This window comes from Sesamum indicum, linkage group LG2, assembly GCF_000512975.1.
Source record: "Sesamum indicum cultivar Zhongzhi No. 13 linkage group LG2, S_indicum_v1.0, whole genome shotgun sequence".
NCBI classification, from domain to species: domain Eukaryota; kingdom Viridiplantae; phylum Streptophyta; class Magnoliopsida; order Lamiales; family Pedaliaceae; genus Sesamum; species Sesamum indicum.
In genome coordinates, this window is record NC_026146.1 from 10267959 (window position 1) to 10289102 (window position 21144).

The 21144-nt window shown below is 33.6% G+C and overlaps 3 protein-coding genes across 4 annotated transcripts; 1 reads left to right on the top strand and 2 right to left on the bottom strand.

The window, feature by feature from the left end:
- On the top strand, positions 2900-5382 carry LOC105155898. Of its 2 annotated transcripts, XM_020691547.1 has the most exons (3): positions 2900-3437; positions 4223-4437; positions 4532-5382. In XM_020691547.1, the coding sequence occupies exons 2-3, from the start codon at positions 4225-4227 to the stop codon at positions 5099-5101; spliced, it is 783 nt and encodes a 260-aa protein (XP_020547206.1). In that variant the 5' UTR covers positions 2900-3437; positions 4223-4224; the 3' UTR covers positions 5102-5382. The 2 variants fall into 2 exon arrangements, with proteins under 2 accessions (XP_020547206.1, XP_020547203.1); XM_020691544.1 differs by having other exon boundaries at positions 2900-4437.
- On the bottom strand, positions 7680-9629 carry LOC105155705 (peroxidase 16). Its single transcript, XM_011071625.2, has 4 exons — positions 9350-9629; positions 9056-9253; positions 8610-8775; positions 7680-8332 (listed from the first exon to the last, which is right to left on the bottom strand). Exons 1-4 carry the CDS (start codon positions 9587-9589, stop codon positions 7926-7928), a joined length of 1011 nt encoding a protein of 336 aa, XP_011069927.1. The 5' UTR covers positions 9590-9629; the 3' UTR covers positions 7680-7925.
- Positions 15315-20706, bottom strand: LOC105155706 (putative glucose-6-phosphate 1-epimerase; the record flags this gene model as incomplete). The annotated part of the gene is made up of 9 exons (XM_011071626.2): positions 15315-15707; positions 16566-16811; positions 17280-17379; positions 17475-17577; positions 17900-18040; positions 18126-18286; positions 18379-18435; positions 19729-19803; positions 20395-20706. Coding segments are annotated over 8 exons (1164 nt in total), but the record flags the coding sequence as incomplete, so codon positions are not given.

Genomic DNA, 21144 nt, shown 5'->3' on the forward strand with positions numbered 1-21144 from the left:
TTTTGATTATAATATAAAATCATGCTCAAATTTGTAGCAATTGCATGAACCCCACCTATATTTGATTTTTCCTCTCTGTGATGTTGTATACAACTCTTCGTACAAAAACGCCAATACTGTTGTACTCTAATTAGAGGTACCACCTTAGTGGATGTCGTGTATCTGTCGTAAGTACAAGAATGCCACAGTATTGCCCGTGGCACCAGGACATAATATCCCACCAATAATGCACAAAGCATATATTTATGCCTCCTGCAATACTGGCTCCAAAGGGCTATCATTGTCACACGTATTGCCAAGCAACCAATCATGCAAGGTAGTGAATCTTATTAAAAGCTTTCTCATCCAAGTGCAACCCGAAAAATCGATAACAATAATCTTGCTATTGCTGAGTAGTCCACTTTGTATCTACTCCAATAATAAGATTACCTTCAATAAAAAAAGGGCCCATTGATGGTGACGTCTTGAAGTGTCACAGTCGCCTCACCAATTGGAAAAAGAAAATATGAGTTTCAGGTTGCAATCTTTTCACTAACGTAGTAATAAGGCATTGGTCAATCTCAATCTGACCACACTGACTAATCCCTAAAAAACCCATATTTTAAAATATTTGTAGAACACAACTGTGGCGTAGGACTAGTTGAAGAACCCAAAAAAAGAGATCTCACCATGGCATACATTTAATGTTGTGTCCTAACCTATGGGTACATCTTCAGATCAATGAGTTGCTTGCCCATATACATACTATTATCACGTGGACCAAAATCAGTCAATTCTACTATCAATATAACTTTTTCTTTTGCTGCTTGAAAACTATTTTTTCCTCATTCTAAATATTTAACTACAAAATATTGTGGTCCTAAATGGGGCGTGCTCACATGTTGTGATCCTCACCTTTGCTAAAAAGGCAACACTTTATAGAAAAAGCTTGCTGGTTTGTTCAAAAAATGGAGTCATGGGGTGTATGTTAGAAACACGGCAAAATTGTGTTAAATTCAAACACCATCTATGACGCATGCATGCGTCAAATCACTGTGTTAAAAACCTGTGTTTGAAACACCAACTTTGACGCATGCATACTTCAAATCGTTGAAATCATCTCGATTTCAATTATAATATTTTGGGAAAAAATAATTTAAAAATAGTTAACTCAATCTTCTCATATAGTGTTATTGATTTCATGTTTTCAGCTATAAAAATATATTACTGTTTTTTTTTAAAAAATACAAGAAATGCTTTCTGCCTATAATTTAAACCTTTTCAAGACACTCTATTTTTGTATTCTTTTTATATAATTTTTAAATAATTTTTCCCACCCTCGCCCCCACCCCCCATAGAGATAGATACATAGACGTACGCCCACACCAACACCCGAGGGAGATACGATTATAAATGGGTAAATTCAAATGAGCCAAAAGTAGCCTAATTTCTCTTTAAAATAAATAATAAATAATAATAACAACAACAATATAATATACATTTTCCAACTCCCAACCATGTGGAAGAGTATGGAACGGATAACATATTACTTCTTCAACCAAAAAATTTAATATTTGGAGGGACAGATGTGATTTTGGAGGAAAGCGATGAGTGCGAAGTTTCTCATCCCCTAATCTCAAATCTCGATGATCATTAATTAATTAATTATTATTTAATTATGTACCTATCTCCAATCACTCTCTTAATCATTTTACATGATTCCTTTATGTCTTCTCTTCTTCCCAAAAATTTTATTTATTTCTATAATATTTGAATTAAAATATTTAATTGCCAAATGATACTCTTGGAATTAGAGAGGCAAAAGAATTAATTTAGCCCGTGAGGACTTCATCTTGGCTTCTTCACGGTGTACAAGATTTCCTCATTGGTTCCAATATTCAAAATTATTCAAATAAAATAAAATTACGAAATTCATAAGATGTTCAGTATTCATATTTTATTAACTAATATGAGTAAAATTAGAAGAACTTGGTAAATTTTTGAAAATATATTAGTAACTCTTATGTTCCTAAAATAAGCTATTACCTGATGACATCTTATTTTTGCGTTATATGAATTTGTTTTCTGAAAAACTTATTCAACCATTTACAACATCTTGAAAGCCCGTCGATCAAATTAAGTTTACGTCCGTTTTCTTTCTGTATATTCTTAAAATCAACTGATAGAATTGAATTTCAAGACAATCATAGTTCATAAAAAAAGCTCATATGGAGCCTAATGCGTACGAACGATGGTGGCCATTCATTCGAGACTTCAAAAACTCCTAAAAATTATTGGGATCATGTCAATGTGAAATATGCCATAAGTAATAATGCAAGTTTCTATGTTGTTCAATTTATGTTGCGATGATTTTAATTAATTAAAAATAATTATGTGTTATAAGTCTCCAAATCTCAGCTTTACCATTTAGATAAACCACATTAATATAAAATAAAATTAAGATTTTTCCATGAACACAATCACAAAAGCTGCAGTGAGATGATTCCACCAGTGATGAGGAGGGAAAGAAAGGGATTTGTACTGTCAGCAAAAGGAAACACCAACTTCCCTTTTTTCTTTAACATCTTTCCACCTTTAATTATTTTCTTTTTTAGTTTTTCCAGAAAAGCAGCAGCTTTTTCCTACATCATATGTATACATTCTCATGTTCCTGCCAAGAACCTGCCTGGAATATTTAGTCCATACCCCACATTGTCTCAAGTTCACCAAGTCTACATATATATATATATATCATGTGATTGACGTGTATTTGTTCATTTCGATCGGATATTCTTGTTTGTACGAGTTATTATTTGTTTTAGTTTTTTCTTATAAACTCGTCCTTACGCAACAGTAAGAAAAGGTATTGCTGATCAAGCTGCTTGTCTGCATCCGATATGAGACAGTAGTATGCACGTATTATAAATATTTCATTACATATTGTTTTTGATTCTCCAATGGGGCCCCTCAATTGATCTTTCTAAAACACAAAACTCCTAAATACAATGCATAGATTAAACTAAGCACAATATTCTAACTAGCAACAGCTACTCCTCTTCTTCTTTCTCATACACAAACACATGCTCATAGACAATACAGCCTGTCAATCTGAATAATTTAAGAACATCATGGTTTCTGTCATAGTTTATTACCAGAAGATTGATTTCTTGTTTCTCCAACCAAAAGTTGTATCCTGAGATTGCCGGTTCATTCAGAACCATACGCATGTTGTCATAGCTACATACATGATTCATTTCTTGTTGTCTCTCCAAGAAAAGTATAACACAACTTTGTACTAAGTTTTATCCTGCCAAGAGACTGTTTCTCTGATGTGCTCTTTTCTCTGTTCTATTGCCTGAATTCAACGCGTGCTCGCGTTTGGATTGGTTTTCTGATCCATGCTGATCAGCATCTCTGGTTCAATGAGATTCATACCGGAGTTCTACGTTCGTTTTCAGGTAACATTGTCTGTTTTCTTCCTCCCAATGTGCTTCATTCTGATCTTGTAGCTGTAGAATTGACATAAATGTTGCACTGTCTTATGCTGAAGACTTCGTGATTTAGATTTCTTGACGTTTTCGTATGTCCAACGGAGCAAATGGAGAGAGAAATGATTTCTGATCTGCTTTCAGACAAAGCTGAGCAAGTTAACTGCCTGATAGTTGTATATCTGAGAGTAAACAGTCCTGTTGAAATTCCATGATTGATTTAAACTGTCTGCATCAGGGAAAACAGACAGATCTACTCACTTTCGATGCCGAATTCAGACACTTACAACATGCAGAGAGATAAAAAGAGAGATGCCCATGATGTATTTCTTTAGCAACTAGCTTTTAGATCACTTCTAGAGCCCATTACACTATATAAAAGAATTCAGGGCCTCAATTTTTGACTTTTCCCAGGGACAGGAACCTCAAATGGTGTCTGATTTTTATGATAACCACTGGTTTTAATACATTATCTGCACCTCACTCTCATCTTTGTAAAGTGAAATGGATAGACTTGGATGATGATAGCACACATGATTGATTAGGAAGCGGAAAAATTGTATTCTATAAATATATATCTTGCTTTGCATGGGATTCTAATATTGCAAAGTACCTTAAAATTGTCAAATATTTAGTAAAGACTTATCAGCTTTGACAATTACAGACATGTTGTGCAGCAGTAATGATGTGGTTTTTGATGTAGTCTGTTAAATATGTTGAAGTCTAAGTGGCCACAATCTTTTGTCTAATTTCAGGAATGACAACCAAACTTCAACGTTCGATAAATCCGTTGACCATAGCTCCACACAACAATCCATTGTGCACAATTAGTCATCAGTGTTGTCTAGAACTAGGAAGTGGTTTGCAGAAACGGGTGTCGTTATCATTAATGGATAGAATGCAAGAATTTCAGAACATCGAGTCGGTGAGGAAGATGATTCTGATGCAAGAAGAAGTGTTCAAGCAGCAGGTTCATTAACATATGAGATATGCAATAGTTTGAACAAGATCTACTTTTTCTCAGTTCAACTGATCTGAGGTAAGTTAATTTGGTCTGATTTCAGGTTCAGGAGCTGCACCGAATATACAATCTTCAGAAGAAGCTGATGCAAGAACTCAAAACGGGCCTAAAAATAGCAGCTCAGACTGATAAAACTGATTCTGGGATTGCTGCCTGGAATAAGACAGAAAGAGAAACGGGACGATGTTTCCAGGCTTTTGCTGCAAGAGATGATCTGAAAGAACTTAGCGGTAGCTGCTCGGAAGAGACGCCAAGAATGCCAATCAAATTCGACCTGGAAATTCCAGCAGAGACGATCGCCCCATCGAATGTTCAGACGTTTGAAGAGCGAAAGGAGTTGAAAATGATTGACGAGGAAAGTGATGTGGAAGTGGAACTAACACTTAGCATCGGCCATGGTACGAGGAAACAGAGATCGAAAAAAAGACATCAGTTACATGATTCTGATGATCAGTTGAATAATCAGGTCGGAGAAGTTGGTTTGTCTTCAACTGGAACGAATAAAGGGGACGAATACCGCGAGCCAGGCTCGATTACTAGCAGTTCACCAGTCTATCAAGAAAATACGAGGCCACATTGGCTACTACAAGATCTAAGCTTAAATCGAACATGACAAGCTGCTCGTGTGCAATTAATATGGAACGTTTGTGTACACCGGTTAATCCAAACGTTTGATATAGTGAATTAGTGAAAGTAGTAAACTGGAAAGTTGGGACAGTGGGAACACTGTAGTGTTGTAGATCATGTAATGATTGTATAAACTTCTCTAACACTTAGTTGTTTGATTAGAAGTGTTTAGGTTCCATCAATTTGGAGTAGAATATGTTGTTGTGTAGTAATTCAAATATAAAATACACAAGTGGGTGAAACACTGCCGTGATTCTTGAACTTGAATGGAATTTCTTAATAGATTAAGACTAATTGGGATGTCGAGGAGCAATTTTATTTTATTTTGGGGTGGAGCGATAAATTATTATTTATTAAATAAATTAATTATAATTATTAATATAAAAAAATATATTCAATAATAATTAGTAACTATAATAATAATATACTAATTATGATTAGATAATTAATTTAATCGATAATTACTATGAAAGTAGAACAATACTTCCATGTACCGTGGAGTTTGAATCCATAACCTTAGAGTCATGGAGTCTCAATTTTGTCAATTGAGTTACGTTTCATTGGTAGGTGCAATTTTATCTTGTGCAAGATGAATTTTTCTCGAAAAAAATTGTAATTTTAGTCTTATCTAGATGAATTAATTTTTTTCATTTCGTTTTGTAGTTTTAAAATTTTGACAATTTTAGTTCATATTGCATATGACTTGCATATGAATCAATTAAATTCCGATTCATTCCTATAAGTCAGTTCGTGCAGGACAACAAATGCCAACTACTAAAAGAAATTTAACATTTAACTATGAATAAGTGTCTAGATAAAAAATAAATAGACGTAGTAAATAGTCATTGACTACAACCATGCAATGATTGTTGGCCATAGTTTTTGCGAGTATGACCAAAAGCCAAGGCAAAAGCATTTGTTATGGCTCATAGCCATGGCAAAAGCATTTGTTATGGCTCATAGCCATGACAAAATAGTTTTCATGGTAGATAAATGAAGTTTTTATATCGATTTTTGTTTAATCATAATTAATAATAATTATTTATCACGATTTTTAGTGAACTTATCCTAAATTACATGACTAAAATTATAATTTAATTGTATCACGAATAAAATACATGTCATTTTCTGACTAAATTAACCAAAACAAAACTAAATTGCCCGAAACTTAAACTGCGTCCAAGGACAAAAAATGCCTTATATGACTAAAATTACATTTTGTTTTCCTCCTCTTTTTCTCATATTTTGTTGTACGTATTATTATTAGACATTAATTATTTCTTGGACATTAATGTATAATTATCTTCATGTGTTGGATAAAAAGTGGATATGTTTTGGACCACTTTATGTTGTTCGTAACATAAAAAATTCATTACTTTCCTTTCCGAATAATTGTCTGGGGAATTATATGTCTATGTACAAGAAAGAATTTAAGTGCTTCTCACCTCAAAATTCTTGGTTTTAAGTGGTGACTTTTTTTTAATTTATTTCGAACCAATTCTGCGTGTATTTATTGAAATATTGATGTAATAATTTATTTTTGTAAAAAAAAAAATTCGGACAAATTTCATTAAGTTTCGAGTATATATAATTGAGGAAGTCCGTATTTTGGGCATGCTAGGCCCAAGGTTTAATGTTTGTGGCAATATCAAAGACTAATCATATAATTCGTTAAGACTATATCTCAATAGATGTATTTAAAGTTATGAATTTTTATTTTTTGAAAAAATTTTAAATTTCTCAACTCTAGATTTAAGATATTGCACTAGATCCCTACAATCAAATTTAATTATATTGATGATCTTCAAATTTATGGAATTTTCTATAATATGTCAAAACCTTAGCCAGTATCCATATCCATTACTTAGACCGATCTTTTAATTACTTTGTGATAACATCGGCAAATTTTTTTATCATACTTTGATGTCACATGTTGTTTTTAAACATTAGAAAAAAATATAATTAAATTTAAATTCAAAATAGAGCTACATATAATACACGTGCGGATGTGACAAGACTAAAATGGGAATGAAGATTTTTCATTGTACCACATTCATGTTTAAGCTAACAAAATATATCGGCAAAACTACAGTTTTAGTCCCATAGGATAGAGAGTTCAACAATTTTAGTCTTCTACTTGTGGATTTTGAAAATAGTCTCAAACTTGAGAAAATTCGACTCATTTTGTTCTCTACTTAATGGAATTTTCAAAATCATTCTAAAATTGAGAAAACTCGATACATTTAGTCCGATGTTTTAACTTTCGTAAAAAAAAAAAAAAAAAAGATGGTAAGAACACGTACAATTTATACGTCAATTAGCTTGGCTGCTCACACAATGCGTGCGTCCTTATTGTCTATTTTCATTACAGAAACTTTGACATGAGTTTAAATGTGTTGAGTTTTTCAGTTTTTGAACCATTTTGAAAATTTCGTTAAATAGAGGGTTAAATGTGTGAAGTTTTTCTATTTTTAAGACTATTTTAGAAATTTTATAAAATAGTAAACTAAAAGTGTTGAACCACAATCCTATCGGCCTAAAACTGTAATTTTTCCGAATATATATGATTCAAATATTTAGAACTTTTATTTTCTGAAATTCAATATACAGATGATCAAGTGACCTAATAGTGGCACCTTATTTTGTAAAAGATAAGTTACATAATCTCCTTAAATACAAAATCAATACACGGCCTTGACTGAACAAGAAACTAGAAGAATTCTAGTCGTTATGAATCTGAATTCAGACAAAAAGAACAAAGAACGAATCATATGTCAATCCCATCACCCAAAAACACCCTAACAATCCTTCTAGTTTGGCCTGGTGCAATCAACTCTAATTTCGCCCCGATTCCCCGTCAGGACTCCAACCCTCCCCAGCTTGGTGATGGCCTGGACAAACGCCTGGCTGAAGGCCACATTGCTCGATGCAAAGAGATTGACGGCGGCCCTGGACCGACTGTCCGTGAACAGCACTTGGTCCGAGCTAAACAGGCCTCTGCCCCCCTGGAGGTTCCTGAAATAGGCGTTGTCGAACGTATTAGGGGTGGCTGGATCCATGTTGATGGCGATTCTTGGGTCGACTTTTATGGGGCACATTTGCCGCAGTTGCAATGCGTATTGCGGGTTGAGGGTGGGATCAATTCTGCTTCTGGGGCTGAAGTTGTAGATGCGCTTGGAGAACCGACTGCAGTGGGAGAACCCGATGGTATGTGCACCTGCAGAAAACGACACGTTATAACAATGCAAGAACATAAAGATAATTATGTAGTTTGGAGGAGAATAATACGAACATTCGTGTTTTATACGACTATCGTTTGGGTTAAAGGCCACGTAAGAAACACATGCTAGCTTTGCTAGTGATCTTTCTATTTCACTGCTCCCCCACAATGTAATAAAAGTATAACAGGTAGGTGTGTTAGTGCAATTATTCAAAATATAGGGGAAAAGTTTTGTAATTTGACCATAATTGAAGGGGTCTCCTGTAATTAATACCTGATAATGCAACCACATCAGTTATGTTGAGGCCATGTTTGGCAAATATGGTAATGAGCTGGTCCAAATTGAAGTCTGGACCTGGAAGACTGCGCTGAACACTGGCAATAGTAGAAAATCTCCCATCTCTCCTTCCCAACTCCACCTGGTAAAATGGCCCTCCAGCCTGCCCATACAAAATTCAAACCATCATTACCTCAACTGAATCAGTCGTAATTATATCATAAATTTCAATAATTAATAATTGAGGAACAGCTATTAATAAAATAGACTATCACTCTGGTAGATTTGGATCCAATCTTATGATTATAGGGCCTCAATCAATTTTGCCAAATGAATTAAGCTCAATTAGCTCACCATTAACATAATCAAGAACCTTCGATTAAGATAATCTTAGTGTTGAATTTCATGATAACAAAAGGAGTGGATTTTGTTAGCATATGTACCAAGTTGACAACATCCCTTGTAGCCAATGCTAATATATCAGCACATGAAACTTTGTTCCGGCACTGAGGATTGCTGTCCACCGCCGCCTTGGCCCTAACAACCGTGTCGAATCCGTCTCCAGCAAGCGAAAGGTTGTCGGGGTGATCCTTCTCCGCCTGCCCGTTAGACGACGCCAGCATAATAGAAGCATCACAACCCTAATCCCAGAAAAAATGAATACTTGGTCAGTAAAACATCGGACAAAAAGTAATGGGATGGAGCAGGTTCTTGTTTCCTAATCATGATGCACGAACCCGGACAAAGCAGTCATGGAAGAAGAGGCGGAGGGTGGCCGGAGCCGTCACGAATGTCTGACGGAACTTGGCCTGCACGGCGGAACGCACGAGGGACTCAACATTAGGACAAGTGGTTCTGTAGAAATCAGTCGTGAGTTGAGGCTGCTGAGCATTGGCAGGGGTAGCTGTATTACTTAGGAGGAGGACAAGAACAGGCAAAAGAGACAGAGAAATCAACGTTGTTTGATGGTTCCTCATTCTTGTTCAACTGTTGTTTCACATGCAAGATCTTTGTTGTTCTTGGTTGTCTATTTATGCATGTCTGAAAATAAGGCCTATTTATACAAGAATCCAAATGGCCCTGTTTGAATGAATTCAAGCAGTTACACTCTGGCCACTTGTTTTATGACCAAGTTGTTGATTTCATTGAGGTGGGGTTGTCCTCATCTCAAAAATTCTAACTTAAATTGAATTTAGTCGTATAATTGAGAAAAAGTAATCAATCACATAACTAGTGTATTACATTTAATCTTGGATCTGATGATTTAATATTAATCTGAAACTATGGCCTGGAGTAGACTAAAGATGGATAATTATTCTTTTAAATGGTTGGAATTATTGTATGGTTAAGTCAATTTCCAAGTAGGGTGTGCCACTTGCTTATGACAAAATGCAGCAACAACGTGTGATGCATTTTGTGCTGAGCACATGGACTTCTTGCATTTATGAAATTAAGGAAAAGTCAGAGGGATTATAAAAATTAGGAACTGACTAATGTAGAACAAAATTAAACCTGTATTAATGAGAACTAGAAAGTTGCAATAAGAAGTCAAGTCAATTTATATCATTATGTTAATTTAACTGAAAAAATTATATTTTTCGTCTCATAATTTAGTCTCAATATATTTTCAATCTCATTGCTTACGTAATCCTCGAAAGTAGCTCCATTATTTGCGAAATTTAGTCTCATTTTCAATCCCTCCTATCAATTTTTGTTTGGAAATTGATGGAAAAAATTACGTGCAAGTCATGTGCCTGTTATCTTTTAAAAAACGGAGGAAAACGACCACATGGCTTATATGTGGTCTTTTCCAATATATCTCCCAAAAAAGTTGATAGAATGATTGAAAGTGATAATTTTTTAAAGTTAGAAGAATATTTTTAGGAATCTCTTAAGTAATAGGGTTGAAGTGTACAGATAAATTACGTGACAAAAAATGTAATCTTTTATCCCATTTATATTGCAATGATTTAGTTCACAATCTATTCTTGTAACGTTACAACGTCTAATAGGTCAATTAACTTGTTCAAAGGTTGTCATGTATGGACACAATTTTAGTTATTTTTTTTCAAGAAGCTTCAAGAGATTATATATCAATTATAAAAAATAATAATTTAATATATATTTTTTAACAACCAACAAATGATGAAGTATAATGGGATATTATTCGTGTATTTAGTGAAATTTGAACTCAAAATTGGTAGCGTTTCATTATACGAATCTCAAGATTAATACATCATGATGAAGAATAATAGGATATTATTCGTGTACTTAGTGAAATTTAAAGTAAAATTAACTTCGTGCTGGTAGTTTTGTTATACGGATCTCAAGATTAATAAGTTAATAAATATTTTTCATCTCAATTAATTAGGATATAGTGTTGATACCATGTGGTTGGATATTAATTATAAAGTTTGTAGGTTCAACTTCTTTAAAACTAGGGTTAGTTCTTATTGAAAATTTTGATGGAAATAGGACAATACCATACCATCGAAATACTTAGTTAACTTTTTCAATTTATATTTAGTAATTTATATAAGCTATATATGATTCGGATGGGGATCACCTACTAAAAAGATAAAAAAATTCTTTATTAAAGGCAAAATCGACATTTTCAGCGGAATCCGCATGTGAGGTCGGAGGTCGGGTCGATCGAATCCGCCCGGCTCCTGAACCCGCAAATCCGACCCGATACCAAGAAGGATTGTATGCCACATGATTAGAGTTGGGAGAATCCCAAATGAAGACACGTGGTTTAATCTACAGAGTCAAATTGGATCCTATAAATACTTCAGATATGATTTACTCGAGGTAACTAACATTAATTATTTAGTAATTTATATGAACTATACATGATTCATTGTCAATATGTGTCTTGAATAAGTATATAATCTTAAAGGTATAATTTTTTTTTAAAGAAGTCATAATCTTATCATTATATGAATCAATAACTTAATACATTTTTAGATAAAAACAAATATAAAACTAAAAAAATAAAAAAAAAGTAAGCTAATTAAAATTTAAATTCATGTAAGTGAGACATATATGGTAAAAATCGAACTCAAAACTTCGTACCCACAAAATTTTGGGACCCTAACCTCAACCTTCGAGTCTCCCAAAAAAAAAAAAAACAACTCATTGATATTTGAAAGTACATAATACAATTTATTTTATTTCACTAACACACACTTATCTATATAAAATTTTCTTAAATTTATTAGATATATAACGATAATTCAGTACACATAAATGCATACTAGCAGTCGAAATACACTTGATCCATAAACAAAACATAAAATTTATTATATATTTTAATTTAATTGACTAAAGTTTTTTGAAGATAAAATAAATAAATAATTAAAATTAACAAAGTAAACTAGTATTGAACATAATGAATAGAAAATTATTAAAAGAGTTAATTGATTAAAAGAAAAAAATATCCTATAAGTATGTTCAAAATATTATTTTCAATATAATATAATATTTTGCCAACCAAGATTGTTTCTATAGGAATATGAGCCTTAATAAACAATATAAATATAAAACAAGAAATAAGACAAATTAAAAATGGTGTTGGCGTCATAGAATTGGTCATGGCTGTGGATGCCCACCTGCTCGATTATTGATTATTATTTAGAATTAATTACACTTAAACTCCCTTTAAAAATTTGAAATTACACTTACACCCTTTCTGAAAATTCTCTACTTATACCTAAACTCCTTCTCTTAGGTTTTGGATGGAAAATACTGATATTAACAAAAATAATTACATAAAATTTTAATTTTGTTCTTCATTTAACATTTACATGTATATTTTTATATTTATAAAAAAATAAATATAATATATATATTTATAGAATGAGGTTAACATCATTACATTTTCCTCCTTACAAATACACAATTACCATATAGGAGTGTTAAATAAGGGTACAATTGAAACTTTATACGATTTTTTTACTAATACCAGTATTTTTTGTCCAAATCCTAACAAAAAGACATGAGAATAGTAATTTTATATTTGTAAAAGGGCCTAAATATAATTAACACTATTATTATATATATAAATCACAAGCCTAACTAACTACAGATTGAACATGCTGTTACTTTTATTTAATTATGATTTATGTAGTATATGATTGGATATCAGGTCCTGCTACTTTATCCTCACATACCTAATTTCACATGGGTCACAATAATATATAATATATATATATAATTCACATATTCCCTACCTGTTTATATGTATTTTATTCAACCATTTGCTAATTACAAGATTCTAATTATAACGTTTCCTGTCAAATGTGTGCATGACAATAAATGCTAAGCAATTTTTAGCAATATATGGAAATAGAAATACAAAATTCGACAATATTTAGATTGTGAAGTTTTTTCGACAAAATTCAACATATTTAGGTTAACTGTCGTTGTAAATGGAATTTGCTAACAAATAAACTTGCAGTATCAGTAGCAAAAGAGTATAAAGAAAGACCTGGTCTGAGTCTGACCCTATTTATTGTAACTTGTAAATTATTTGTTGGAATGGCCCAAGCAAAGGTGGCGTTTTTTTCTTTTTTTTCCTCTAATCTAAAGGGAATCAATGTTGGTTATCCAACTATCCTTCAAGCGATTCGAACCCATGATTTAGTATATATTACATTTTAATATTTAAATTATATATATATGTCTCTTCATATTCCTCTCATTGATGTTGAGGTTAGCGGTGTTGATGGATGATTATGGCCATCATATTTGTAACTTTTCTTCGTCAATACCATCATCCCACTACTACACCTTATTCATAGACATTACTAGCCATTTATCACCGTCTATGATGCATGGACACGGACACGGGGACACAAAAAATGTAAAAAGAATAGAACACGACACGGCTATATATAATATATTTTTATTATATATATTCTTAATTTTTCATAAAATTAAAATATGCAATATGAAAAATACTAAGATAAAATATAAAATAAGCATGTCTTACATTTACATAATCGAATGTGGCTTCAAAAATATGTATAATCACTTTAATTTTAAAAAAAAAAAACGCAATGAAATTTTTTTAAGAATTTAAATTAGTTAAATTATTGTGAACATCTCTCCAATTTTTAATAATTTGATTATAATATTTTTACTTTAAGAGGAGTGAATTATTTTTTTTTCTTTTTTATTAAGCCTAAAATTCACTTTTTCTTAAAAACAGTCTAAAATTTTTTGAAATTATAAAAAAAAAATTGAAACATGTCCAAAATCTATTGAACACACCTCTCGTGTCCGACACATGGCAGAGCCGTGTCTGTGTCTGACATGTATCCAATACTGTATTGAGTAATTTTTCAAGAGTATCCGTGCATTATGGATCACCACTATCTATAATATTATTGTCAATTAGTTCTAAAATGGTGGATAGTCTCTACACCTACAAAAGGGATACCGTTCTACTTATCTTGATATACACATATACTACACGCAATTATTCTACAAGAGAGAGTTATACTAATTAGCGGAAGGTGTTTTTTTTTTGTGAAACTTTGGACTCTACTACTTATCCAAAGTGAGTGAGAATCATATGATGTTGTCGGGCTGTTGTATACTAGATGTGACAAGTCAAGAGTGATACTGCTGGACTAGTGATAATTTTACTGTTGTGGACTTGAATCTCATTAAAGAGAGCGAGATATCTGCGCCTCAGCCTAAATTTTTTTTTTTTTTCAACTATAATTGTTAACAATCAAGAACAAAGATTAATTTTATTTTTAAGAATCAAGACAAATATTAAATAAAGATCTTGAATCTCATTAAAGAGAGCGAGATATCTGCGCCTCAGCCTAAATTTTTTTTTTTTTTCAACTATAATTGTTAACAATCAAGAACAAAGATTAATTTTATTTTTAAGAATCAAGACAAATATTAAATAAAGATAAAAATCAAGCTTAAAAGAGAAACATATATCATTTCTCAACCAAAAAAAATAAAGGGATAATTACACTACCTTTCTATAAAATTAGGTGTAGTTACACATAAACTCCTTATGATTTGCAAATTACATCTAACACCCTCTAACTTTATTTCTATCTAACAAATAAATCCATTAGTTAATCAAAATTCACAAAATTTATCGATATTAGCAACAAAGTTCAACAAAACATATCCCAACTGACTTATTACTCACATATTTCAAATTAAATAAATTTTTTTAACCAAAATACTTTTATAAGGATGAAAATATACTTTCCACATGCATTATCGTGTAAAGATATATAAGGATAGCTTGATCCAAAAAAAAATATTTGACCTAAATCAGTAATAAATCAATCAAAGATAAATATGAACAAATTTGATAAATTTTGTCTATTTAGTAAAAATAAATATTATGAGTACCAAATGTAATTTTTAAAAACCACCGGAGCTACATACAATTACTCCAACCTCAAGAAATGATAAGTGTATTATCCAAAAATAAATAGTAAGAGGCCAGCAAACTCAACTCAGCCCATTCAACAACTTGAACCGCTAGACTCATCCAAGCCCAAGACCAGTCCACATGGTCCTTAGCCCATGGGAGCCAGTGGTCCCAATCTCGGATTGGCCCATTTTAAAATAGTTCTGGGCTGACTTAACCCGCCCACTGAAGCAAGTACTCGGATCGTCCATCCAAAGAAATAGAGATGACCAACTCAGATGACAAACGGATCAATGACCACTTGAGTTTGAAGTGAATATATATGTCGAAAAAGATGATTTGGTACATGTTCAGTGAACACCTGATTCATAGTTGAACCAAGTTTAGGTATGAGCCATCAGTCATGGGTCATGACTCCCTTCAATAATAACTTCAGGGAAGAATCAGTTTGAGACTCAAAAACCATCTAGCATCATACCTAGGCTTCTTCATTACAATTGATACATATTGTCCCATGCCCAACTAGAGCAAGCAAACGTTATTTGGTAAGTATATGCTAAAACAGCCCCATTTCATCCAGGTAATAAAAGAAAGATTACGCTATTAAGGACAAGACGGTAAAAGAGGTCTTGTAACGGATATTGATGCCAAGCCTTACACCTCCCAATATTGTAGTCGACCACCTGAACCAATGTGAAGAGTGAGAAGTATGAGATTAATTGAACGGAATGTGAACTCAGCACGTAACAGCATTTTTCTGAGGTAATCGAATTGACGGAAGTGAAGAGCAGCAAGTAATTTATGTAAGCAGAATATATACCCATTTCTCCACATCTTAAAATAGATTCCCACAGGAAATCAACAAGCAGCACAAGAGAAAATAGATATACATAATCATACTGGCCACAAAACAGACAAAAAGCATGTTATTGCATCTTTATAATTTCATTAAGAACACACCTAACAGGAAACCGTAGAAAAGACCAACTTTTCGAGTATTAAAGCAGCAACTTCGCAAAAGATAGGTCTTCAACACAATAAATTTTCTTAAAGCAAACAACATGAGTACCAAACAACAACAAAAAAAACAAGTTAAATTTTTAGTTACCTTTGAAACAGATTGGAAATCGAAAGTTCCATAAACTCATATATATGCCTACTCAGATAAAAAACATAAGAAGTAAAATCCTTATATATTTTCACTAGAGAAGTTTGAGTCTGACAAGTATTTTGTATGAAAAAAACCACTGTTGAACAGATTTATCTGAATATAAAGAAATGTTCTTGAAGTAACAGATAAAACTGAATATGACTAAAGTGCAAGCATGCCTATCCTAGAGTCACTGGGGGGGCAAGAGTAAAGTGACATTAGAAGGATGTGGGTCTTTATCCTCTTTTTCCTCTCTATAATAGGCAGTTCAGGAGCTTCATAATACAAAACATAACGTGGCTGATCCATAAAGATTTTCCATCAGTAACTGGTATGACTTTACATCATATTTAAAGAAAAATAGAGGTTAAAAGTCAGTGCGGAGAAGTACCTGTACATCATAAAGGTAAGCATATCTGAAGCTAGCTGCCTTGGAGGACTCTCTGAGGATCAAGCTGGCCGCTACAGTAACTTGAAGGCACAGCTGAAAGTTCCTGCCTTCCTCTCCACTCTTCACCAGGCTTCAAAGTGATAGGTTTTTCCACAGCAGCTGCCTCAACGCACAGCATATGCTTATATTCATCATCTCCAAAATCAGCCATTGCCTTTGCCTTCTTATCCCAAGGATTCCAGACAACTACAAATACAATACAGAACTTTGATAAAATACTGCAAGCTCCAAATTGAAGAAACAACATTGAAGACAGAGAAATAGCCTAGTTAACAAGAATGAAAAAAGCAGTGTCCTAAGCACAGGTAGCTACGTCTGCATATTCCTTCTCATAATGACAATGCAAGTGATCTGCTATTATCTTAGAAAATTCAAATGAAGTAAATCTTTAGCCACAAGGCCAGACACCAAACTAAAATCCTCGACATCATGAACATGAAACTGCATTCCTACAGTTTCTTTTGCATCTAGGAATTCACTGTGTTCAGACCCATATTAACACTATTGTCAAATGGCAGAGAAAACCTTACCAGCATAAAAAAAAGCCACAATACTGTTGATGAAACAAAGCAGAGTTCTCACAAAAACCTTGCTGTATCAAATATTCATAAAAATGCAGTCGAAGAACATACAATTGGATATCATTAACATTACCGGCATCAGGAAGACCATCTTTACGAATGACAAATGTTCGCTTCTTTTCGTGGTCCAGAATTGCAATCTTTGTAGGCGTGCTGAGATATATCTTATCCACCTAATAAACAACAAATCAAGTAGTAACCAGCCAAGGATGTCAGCCAGTACGGAATCAATAAGCAGGTTAAAGCAGCATTGAACTACTGAACTTACTTCTGACTCGAAGGTGATTGCATCCCCTTGTTCAGTAAATCGCTGTTTGTTCTGCAGATTATCAAGATAATCCAGTGTCTCCAATCCTTCAACCCGTACTTCACTGAACAAGCAATTCCATCATTTGGATGTAGTGAAGAAGTCCATAATAAGTGATATTTATAACATTATCCAGCATGGTTGAACATTCATTCATAAAACAGAAATATAATCCTGGAATATTGTGCCAACACAATGAGTTTGAAAATCTCAACATGATCAAATGACTTTCTAACGAGGGCAAAGTTGAATTAGAGCTTTGATTGCTAGCAAATACTGTGCCAATGACTTTCTTATCAGGAAGACGTTGAATTAGAGCTTTCATAGCTATCAGGAAACAAACACATACACATAAAAGAATAAAGGTCCTTCCACTTATTAAGTACCTGATATCAGAAACAGAGAAATAGGTGTGATAAGCAAATGTAAACGAGAAAGGCTTTCCATCGGTGTTGGTGTTTCTGATACGAGAAGTTAACATCAGATCTCCGGCAGGTCCCAAAGTTACTCGCAGGCGGAACTCAAAGCTACAGAAGAACACCAAAGAAGAAATTAAAAGGCTATTCAAGGAGTAAGTGTCCCACCAATACAAGAAGTCTTCTAGCCTGTCACCTGTGAGGCCAGATTTTCATGTCCTCTTCAGTGGGCTTCAGAATCAAATCTACAAATGTCTTATTGGAGGAATTGGTTGGAAATGGAGGTGGAGATGGGTCAATGCTCCAAAACCTGTTTCTAGCAAATCCATGGGCCTCAAGAGATCCATGGTTTGAGAACTGAAATTACAGAGCAGCTTTTTCCTTGTCAGGACCCTGATTAAGACAAGGCAAGTGGAGTGTCATAAGAAGCAAAGTTGAGAAACACAGACCTGGGGGAAGCAAATAGGGATGCCTCCACGAATTGGCTTTGGAGGTTTGAAAATGGCCTGAGGAATGAAAACAATGTCCATCAAGAGACTATGTATACGTCATAACATGGCATGACTCATCTGAGACTAGGTAAGCATTCAATTTCAACAGATTAAAATTAACTAACAAAGGGAAGAATAGCACAAAATTCCTGACAATTAACCTGAAAAAAATACATCAAAGAAATTCAATTGAAAAAACTCAGCGTGTTTATAGCCGGACAGGATAAGGTAGATGCCAGTTTAACCTTTGCCTTGAGTCCTGAACCATTGAATTAATTCCTTATCCATCCCAAAAACATTCGGAAAAACAATGCCACTAATAAGTAGTTTCTACATTTGTAGTTAATTCATTGGTTATATGAGCCAATTTCTGATGTTTAGTGGACCAAAAGGCAAGCAAAGAAATTAAGAAGAGACATCCATCCAGAACAGAAGATTATGATTAGGAATATCTTGAGCCAGAGATAGGACCAGATCTGAACAATAAAAGAGGACTACTTCTTGCATAAGTAATTCAGTGACCTGACCTCTGCACTCTAGTTTCTCAAAAGCTCACATTCAACCTCCAACTTATAATTGGCAGTACATCTGAAGCTTTAAGTTAATTATTATATCAGCTTCAATAAAATGTACATAAAAGAAGTCTTACGTGTATTCCTTTGTTCTTCCTAAACCACCAATCACCTTTATACCAGCAATAGGAAGTGTAGCAAAGAATAGGTGATAGAAAACTTAGTGGAGAAGAAGACAAATAAGTAGTGTGGTTTTTCTGCCATTGTTCCAAGCAATCGAAAAGAGCACCTCTTTGTTCCCATTATGGTCAACCTGCCTAAGTTAAGACATTGAAATCCATCTTAACGCAATGGGCCACAACAGACACATCTTAGAATAAGGTCTACTTCTGGACATAAGAAGCCATTCTTCCGCAAGTGGGCAGTTCAGGGAAGAGACTCATTCAAAATGGCGAAACATGTTCACAACCAGTCACCCACTTCTGCAGCAATACTAGCACGTGCTACTAAGTGGGAATAATCCAACTGAATCAGGACAAAAGTGCAGACATGCTCTGTTATGATTTCTAGTAGTGATCTCTTGACATGCTCTCATTAAGGAAACATTGTAAACACACTCATTTTACAATTAGCATATATAGATCATCTCTTGACAAGCTCTTACTTTGGTCACTTGTATGCTCTGTTAGGAATAATTAGCACAATCTTACACAATTACACAAAAACCAAAGTGCATAAGTTTTGCCAAAGGGCAACCAGGAAATAATATGAAGCCATCAACAAGTCAAAGAAATACCTTGCTACTGACAAAAAGCAATTCTTCCCTGTGCTCATTCTTCCATGATGTCACTTGAGCACCATACAAGTAGATCTATAAAGGAGATAAAGTGAAAAGAGCTAATCTTAAACAGCAAATCACACAATACAAAAAAATAATTGACAAGATATAAAAATACCTTCTCAAATGGAACTTACTAAATCAACAAGATGCTGAGGCGACAAGATATATTAGTATAAGCAGCTCAAGTTATGCAAGCAACTTCAGTTTAGATAGATATACGACAAATGAAACCTACCAGATATGCTTTTCCTATGAACACATCATCTCAAGCAATCAGATACATGCAACATAACCTTAAGTAGATATTTACATGACAAATAGCACTGAACTGCATGAAATTCCACATTATTCAGTAAAACCCCTGTCACATCACATTGTTCCCCCAAATATGTCATTGTACAAGCACTAGAGCACACCGTACGACATGCCGGTAAGGAGCTCATACACATCCAAAATCCAAAACAAACGAACAATCAATCATCACATTCTACTAAAAGCGCAGATCAAAAGTTATTAAATCGAGATCAATCCATTTCCACTTCTACTTCACAACTTCACGAACAAGACATAAAAGAGACCGAAAAAGCAGCACCACACAATAAAGTAAGTGAACAATACTACCTCAACAGAGCTACCGCGGACGTCACGGAGGATAACCTTCTCGAGTCCGTTGATTCCCTTGCAAATCTCCATCGGAGCCTTCTCGCTCGCCGCCTCCGCCGCCACCGTCGCCGTCGCTTCCGCCGAACTGATCGACTCCTCGAAAAAGCACTCTGCGTGTGTTTTGGAGTATGTACCTCTCAATTTCTCTTCGAAGCCTTGCTTAGTGAAGCAATTATGTAACCGCAGAGGCAATTTTAGTTTTGTATTTCTTTTTCGCTCTTTCGCTTTTTTGAGAGAGAGTGTGGGGTTGCGGTTTAGCGCGACCCAGACTCATTTATGGAAAGCGACTATTTTCACTTATCTATTTTTCTTAACCAACATAAATATACCACTTTGTTTTGTTCTCTTCAAATCAGCCTCACGTCCCAACATGTATATAATAAATAATTTTTTATATTTTAAAATATATTATAAATAAAATTAATATATAAAAATTATATTAATTGAATAATTAAATTAATATAATTTATTTAAATTAAATAAATTAATTATCTCATAATGGTACGTTATTTTTAAAATCATAAAAAATTGACATAATATGTCAAAATCATCGCTTTGTGTCTAATTACCCCCTTTATTATAATAGTATAAATTATCAATGGTTGAATCGACATTACAACTCTGAAATGAAATCTAATTTAATTTTTTCCCAACAATTTTTCATAATTTTTTTCTATTTTAGATTTATCTAATTAAAATATTTTTTTA

Bases quoted from the DNA above. Each gene is read 5' to 3' on its own strand.
- LOC105155898 (XM_020691544.1), top strand. From the start codon at position 4,225: ATGACAACCAAACTTCAACGTTCGATAAATCCGTTGACCATAGCTCCA. The intron at 4,438-4,531 runs GTTCATTAACAT...GTCTGATTTCAG, and splicing joins AAGAAGTGTTCAAGCAGCAG to GTTCAGGAGCTGCACCGAAT.
- LOC105155705 (XM_011071625.2), bottom strand. From the start codon at position 9,589: ATGAGGAACCATCAAACAACGTTGATTTCTCTGTCTCTTTTGCCTGTT. The intron at 9,254-9,349 runs GTTCGTGCATCA...TTCTGGGATTAG, and splicing joins TCCATGACTGCTTTGTCCGG to GGTTGTGATGCTTCTATTAT. The intron at 8,776-9,055 runs GTACATATGCTA...TTGTATGGGCAG, and splicing joins CAAGGGATGTTGTCAACTTG to GCTGGAGGGCCATTTTACCA.